Below are 6,817 nucleotides of genomic sequence, written 5' to 3'. Positions count from 1 at the left end.
ATACTTGCCCAAACGGGCTATCAATAGGGAATAAAATTTCGAATGGCGTCCTGCTCCTCGTCCCGGCTGTACCGAGTACTAGGCCTGTCCTAGGGAGTCCTTGCCTGTAACCAGAGAGGCCGAAAAAGCAGCTCAGAGCCCGTCAACATTCTTGTACCATGCGAGAAACATACATGCAAGTCACTACACTGAGCAGGAGGGACGCATCTATGTGCTGGCGCCGCTTGCCAACGCTGGCAGTCAGAATAGTGTTCAGTCAGGGAGAAGGGGGGAATGCAGCGACAATTTATATATACGAAATGCGAGCAATACACACGCTGTCCACCAGCAGATCAGTTCCGTCAGAGTTTACTTTCCTGCGATGCATTGAATTTTCGCGCCTGGGAGAGAGAGTATGACTACAAAGGGAGCAGCTCGACAAGGCCGAAACCAAAAAGCAAATGCTTGTCCCTGGACATGATGGACGAGGAGACTGTTAGATAGGGAAATGTTGCCCGAGTAACCGCCCTGCAATGAACCTGGGTGGCAGCCAGTAAGGTACATTCTGCAGGCCAACAGCAGAAGAACAAAGGGACAATGCCTGTAGGATCACAGTGATTGGGGCAATAAATTACAGCCTGGGTACTGTCCGCTCTTCCCTGAGCGGTGTTCCCGTACTGCAGGCTAATTTGATGCACCCATTCCTGCATTACATACTGTGAGATGCACGTTCCCGTGCCAAAAACGACTGCCAGGGAGAAGGCTCAGCAATGACGGTGATTAGTCAAGGCGATATTTGGCTTTCTCGCTGAAGGATACGGCAATGCAACGATAATTAATGCGAGCAAATTACAGCCCGCCGAGGGCGGTTTTGTTCATGCGGCCGTCGGGCCCCCACTGCCCACTCGCAGCAGCAACACCAGGGATTCACGATCGCCAGCGTCATCGACAGAGAGGCTGGCAGAGTGGCAGGGAGGAGTTGTCTGTATCAGAGCGAGACAGGACGCCCTCTGTTGGCTGGTGAAATCAGGAAGCGGAGGGCTGGTGACAGCCATTGAGTTGCATCGGCAGAGGGGAAGGGAACAAACGTACCGAGTAGCTCTCTCGACCTGGGCGCTTAGAGAGGAGTGCGCAAGCCGGAAGCACCTGGCCAAGGGGGTTCTTACGTATGTATAGTTAATACTCTATACTTATCTCCTATTAACCGTACATCCTTGAGGAGCGAAGGAAACCTGAGGCACAAGGCTTTTCAGACCAGGAAGACCCGAGGATACGCCTTCCCCTCCCCAGATTCAGCAAGTGAAGAGAGGCGACCATAGTCGAGGATTGTAAATTCGACCACAGGGCAACAATATCCTCTGCCTTCCTGTTGGTTTCCGCTGTGATGGATGAACGAGCAGATGATACCCTCATTTTCGCCATCCCTGGCCTGGAAGCGAACCTCTTATATTCCGGTACCAGGCAGCTAGGCTGCTTTTGAGATGCCTCTCGATCCGATCGCTTTGTTCGCCTTTCTTGCCTGAGGGCGCCGTGTCTGGTCACTTTGTATGTATGTGGTCTGAACAGTTGCTAAGCAGCAAGTCTAGATATGCGGGAGCAAGCCCATCTATCACATCATGACCCCGGTCGACAGCCAATCAGCTGCTGCAGACGGCCTGCGACCTCAGGTTAGCGCCCAGCAAGGGAGACAGCGGCCCCCTTCGCCCCCCGTCCCCTTGACCATTAGTTGGTGATGGGGTATAGATACGGCTCCGCAACGGCAGGCCTCTGCTTTACAATACGCGGTGATAAAATACGACGAGAGAAAAGCCCCCCGAGGGCGTGAGGCCTGGTCTTGTTGGTCGCAGAGTGCTTCTTCTTCACTTCTATCCAACAAGAGGCCGATGACGGGAGGCCCAAGAAAAGCCACCGAGTATCGATTGGCGCTAGGATATGCAGCTAAAATAAATCGATTTCGTCACGCCCATCCCGCCCCGTCCATTTGCTTTCCTCAAACCATTCGTCTTGCTGCGGCCCTCGCTCTATTCCCCATATAACACGGATGTGATGCAGGCAGAGTACTCCATACAATATACTGGCCTATCCTGCGCCGGAAGAGGGTATATACATCCAGTGTACCTCATGCATGCACCCTGCATACACAGAAGAACTTGTCACAGCCAGTGTACCCTCGTTATTCTTCAGGCTATGTATGAGTATGTACTCCGTAAATATGTATGAACGGACGGATATGCTGCTCCAGGTCGTTTCCACCTCAGGACTGCCCGTACCATATACATATACATATACCTATACTGGAGGTTACTATGCTGCACGGAGCGTCTAAGCATGATATTTACATATTGCCTTCTAGTGCCGGGGGGATCCCTCCCCTGCAAGTGGTTATAAGCGAGAAGAAACAGTGATATTGATCTCTGCTATCTGCTAGCCACCTTTTTTTTAAAAAAAAAATTAAAGAGAGAGAGAGAGGGAGAAGGAGAGAAAAAGAAAAGATTTTGCAAAAGAAGTGCACTGACCAAAAGAGTACAAGTGTGTACGGTGTGGTACACACAAACGATACTCTGATTGCTGGAGGTTCGCAGAATGGGACGTTTCTTTTTGGCAACAGAGGATCCAAAGAAGAGGAGAAGGATGAGCGGACTGGGAACTGGCTGTTTCCCCAAGCGCCGTCTTCTTGTTATATTCCCGCCGTCTCCCACCATCTACCCTCCATCAAGCAGAGAGCGAGAGAGAGAGAGAGAGAGATCTGGTTTCACCCTGGTGTGAAAGAGCCATCATATCACACTCGCTAGACAAGGGTTCCACCCCTACCCTAGAACTCTATCTCACTTTCAATACGATACGGATGTGCATACGATGATGTATCAAGGGCTGCATCTTCATACGAATTCCTAAAAAAAGATATATATCCTCAACCCCCATCACGCAGCTGGCCCCCCTCCCCGCCCCCTTCCATCGAACATTCGATTGCAAACGGCGGCTGGAGTCGACAAACGCTCGTCGTGGAATCTGATATATTCATATCTAGAGAGAGGCTCCTTCCTTTCTTTTCTCTACCGTCTCACGCCGTCGATTGCTGTTCAACATACAATACCCCTTCAGTACCCGGATTTAGAGAGTATAGAATCGGCCCGGTGGCAGTTGACCTGCCTCGATTATCCACAGTAGTTAAACAAGGCGAAGATATATCTATACACATGTCAACGTCTACCTGATATCGAGACAAGAAGCCTTTGCTGCCGGCCGCCCTTTCTGCTCTTTCTCTTTGGACCCTGCATCATGGTAAGTCAGCTTGTCAGAACCCGTGTTACACTTATTAATGATCTCGTAGGACTACACCTACATTCCGCCCTTACCTCAGGGTAGCATTCAGATGTTCCCTCCGGTTAATAACAATCAGACGATGGACTACATGATGAGACGCTCGTCTTTCAACTCTCGGCCTCTATCTGAAGCAACGGAAATTCAAGATCTCGACTATGAGGTTGAGTATTCCGAACCTGAGTCGCCACGGCGAAGCATAGAATCAGTAAGTGTACATATCAACCAAGTATCTGTATGGGAACCTTGCATTCACTAACACTCGATCATCCAGTTTGGGACTGACAGCGCTACTACTCTCTCGCTCTCAGATGAGCCTCCAACTCCTGGTCCCTATGAGGCCAGGGCCTTTGAGCTTCCATCACGAAACTTAAGTAAGCCAGTACAAGGGCCATCAGGCCCTCATCTATTCAGGGGCTCTATGGATAGCACAATGCTCGAAAAGCCGGCAGTCGAGGAATGGCAATTGTCGATGTCTCCAGTTTCTCTTGAAGATATCAAAGTCCCAATGTGGGCGCCACAGGAACGAAGATCTTCTGAGCCTGCCCAAATTCCAGAGATACCAAGGACATCTACAAGAATGTCGCACCAGAAACAAAACAATCCGTCGTTTGTCCAAAATTGGACCCCAACCCAAGTGGCCGAGTGGATGTACGAGGTTGGTGTGGAGGACAGCATGGTCGAACGCTTCATTCAAAACGACATCTCCGGCGCCGTCCTTCTCGACCTACACATTGATGACCTTAAGGAATTAGATATTCAGTCCTTTGGCAAGCGTCACTACCTTATGAACATGATCCAGACCTTAAGGAACGCTACTGACCCTAACTCCATACCGGAACTTGCACGGGTTAACTCTTCAATGTCAAACAGCCCCCCGCTGGCAAAGGCCGACTCCCCCGAGTGCACGACGTATGCGTCTCCTGATGGCGGTGCTAGGCATAGCCCGCCCGCCCCCAAGAGACGCGGACGCCGCAACCGTGTCATTTCAGAGGAAGACATAATATCTCCCGCCGAATCCGTTTCCATTGTTGCTATAGAGCAGCTTCTCCCTAAGCCCCACAAGTGTTCCAAGGGAGAGAACTGTTCTAAGTACCAAAAGAGACAACGGAAGCTCGCCCGGATTGCAAAACAGTTTCCTAACGAGTTTGCCCTCATAGATGGTGAGCTTGTGGCAACCACAAACCAAGTTGTGCCTCCAACTCCTGCCATGACCCAGATAAGCCGAAAATCTGACGCCGCTCCCTCTCTCGTTGCTTCCTCCGATGTGCTCGGCCCGGGCCTGCTTCCAGATCTACATCCCGAACTACAACTAAATGCTGAGAATCTGAACGGAGTTCGACCACGAGACCCGCAGGAGAATGTCCGGCAGTTTCTCACTTTCCAGCATATGCATAGCCCTGACCTTAATTCGGCTTCGACAAATCAGCCCCTGGAAATGTTTCCGCCTCTGCCTTCTCAGGAACAGCCCGTCCATGTATCCAACCAGCTTCGCTCTCTACCAAAACTTACTATTCCAAATCAAACTCAATCTGTCAGCGATCCTGCGTCTGCTCTGCGCACTGTCACCCCTTCCATGGGCGCTCGAGTTGTGAATTCACCTACTGCGACCCAGGAATACAACCCATACGCCTTTGATGATAACAACACATATCGTCATGGAACTCCATTTTCCGAGATGGATGTTCCCATCACCGCCGTACCCGTTGAGCCTTTAGCCAGAGAAGCATCCCAGTCCGTTCCTCCAGGTATGAGATACGGAAATATCCCAACACGACAGCACCAGACTCCCGAGCCCCCTGTCCGCTCGAGATCAACCAGGCCTGAACGCCATCGCCGACACCCATCTGTCAATACCATGACCCCTTTGCATGAGATCGAAAGCCTCCCACCAATCGAGAACCCCTCGGACATGGACGCTGCCACCAAGCCTCAGCCACCCGTCAGCCAACAACCTGGTTCCACAGTATCCTCCTCATCCTCGTCAACACAAAAGGATCCAGATGTCACCCACAGCGGGTGGATGAAGAAACGCAGAACTACTCGCCTCCTTCGACATGAATGGCAAGATGCGCACTTCACACTCAAAGGAACCATTCTTGCCATGCACAAGGATGAGTTTGATACCCACCGCCACAGCAGGGCCCTCGAATCCATTGATGTGGATGACTATGCCGTTGCCTGCTCCTCTCTTGCATCCAACTCCAAGCTTACTGCAGCCTTCAAGCGCTCTGTTCTCCGCAAGGCCGCAAACCTCAACAACAACTCATACAAGGGCATGGACGAAACAGCCTTTGCTTTCTCCTTGATCCCCGCAACAAAGCCCACCGAGCGCAAATCAATCTTCACTGCTAATGGCAAAAACCACCATTTCGCCGTCAAGACTCGGGATGAGCGAGTCAATTGGATGCGTGAACTTATGCTCGCCAAAGCTCTGAAGAAGGGAAAAGAAGCAGGAAACGAGATCAAGATGAACGGAAATTTCATCTGATCTTCGCAATTTCTGCATTACTCTCTTTATTTTCCATCTCCTTGGTCAAATTTACCTCAACGTAATGTATATACCCGTTCCCTCACCTTCGTTGCATTACGACTTCCCTGTCTCTTTAATCCCAATCGACAAGTGTAAGCGTCACCCTGGCACATCCGGCATGTTTGTCAAGGGGCGTCACAATACATCCTTCCACATTCCCTCCTCCCCTCTGCTCCTCTTTCTTGATTACATTTTTATTTTTCACCCTTTAACCTTTATACACCCTACTATGCTAGCCTGTTGACGATTTTCCTTGATTTTCCCACTCTCCAATTTTATACTGTCTTACATACCCCATAGTAAACTTCTTGTTATTTCCCTTGTTCAGCCATGTGTAATGTTTTTAAACTGATTCCCCTGCTTGTTTTTCACTTCTCCGTTCTTTTTTCACTTTGTTTATTCTCGCATCGAAGCATTGGAGCACGATACCTTTTTGATATCTTAACGGCCTTTTTCAATGTCAGGATAGGTTAGGAAACTTTGATGAGTAGGATAGTATATAGGATAGCCCACGCAATACAAAATAAAATTATACAACAACCCTTCTATTAAGTGCCCCTATTATTGATTTACGATGTTGAGTGTTTCATGTTACAGCGAGCATCCCAGGAGTTATCTTTGGTTTTGTGATGCGTTCAAGTAGAGTCATTGGAGACATTAACCGGCCGGGCTATTCGTACTTTCGCTAAACCAATGTTTGAACATCTGACCATTCAACCTTTATTGACAGAGTAGTTGAGAGTATGGTAGACCGACCATTTTCTAGCATCAGTCTGAGGTGCGATGTGAAGCGCCAGTAGAGGATGTATGGCTAGCCTTTAAGAAGATATAGACCGCATTGCGATGTTCAATAAAATAATTCCAATGAATTAGATATTACGCATGCCGTATCACCTAGCATTCGGTGATTTACAATGTTCAGTCATACAGATCATAGACCTATAGCATATGGATGCTGCAATGCTCATGCTGGCAATTCTGTTA

The 6,817-nt window shown here is 49.5% G+C and overlaps 2 protein-coding genes across 2 annotated transcripts; both read left to right on the top strand.

The window, feature by feature from the left end:
• Nucleotides 1–2,562: 2,562 nt before the first annotated feature.
• TRV_05764 (uncharacterized protein) lies at nucleotides 2,563–3,194 on the top strand (the record flags this gene model as incomplete). Its single annotated transcript, XM_003020123.1, has 2 exons — nucleotides 2,563–2,739; nucleotides 2,796–3,194. 2 exons carry the CDS (start codon nucleotides 2,563–2,565, stop codon nucleotides 3,192–3,194), a joined length of 576 nt encoding a protein of 191 aa, XP_003020169.1.
• A 188-nt stretch (nucleotides 3,195–3,382) lies between these two features.
• Nucleotides 3,383–5,791, top strand: TRV_05763 (SAM and PH domain protein (Boi1), putative; the record flags this gene model as incomplete). The annotated part of the gene is made up of 2 exons (XM_003020122.1): nucleotides 3,383–3,508; nucleotides 3,575–5,791. 2 exons carry the CDS (start codon nucleotides 3,383–3,385, stop codon nucleotides 5,789–5,791), a joined length of 2,343 nt encoding a protein of 780 aa, XP_003020168.1.
• Between the last annotated feature and the right edge of the window lie 1,026 nt (nucleotides 5,792–6,817).

The sequence above is a fragment of the Trichophyton verrucosum genome, assembly GCF_000151505.1.
Source record: "Trichophyton verrucosum HKI 0517 chromosome Unknown contig00468_1.f1.exp, whole genome shotgun sequence".
NCBI classification, from domain to species: domain Eukaryota; kingdom Fungi; phylum Ascomycota; class Eurotiomycetes; order Onygenales; family Arthrodermataceae; genus Trichophyton; species Trichophyton verrucosum.
Note: the sequence above shows the minus strand (reverse complement) of the source record. Positions and strands in the feature narration are given on the sequence as shown.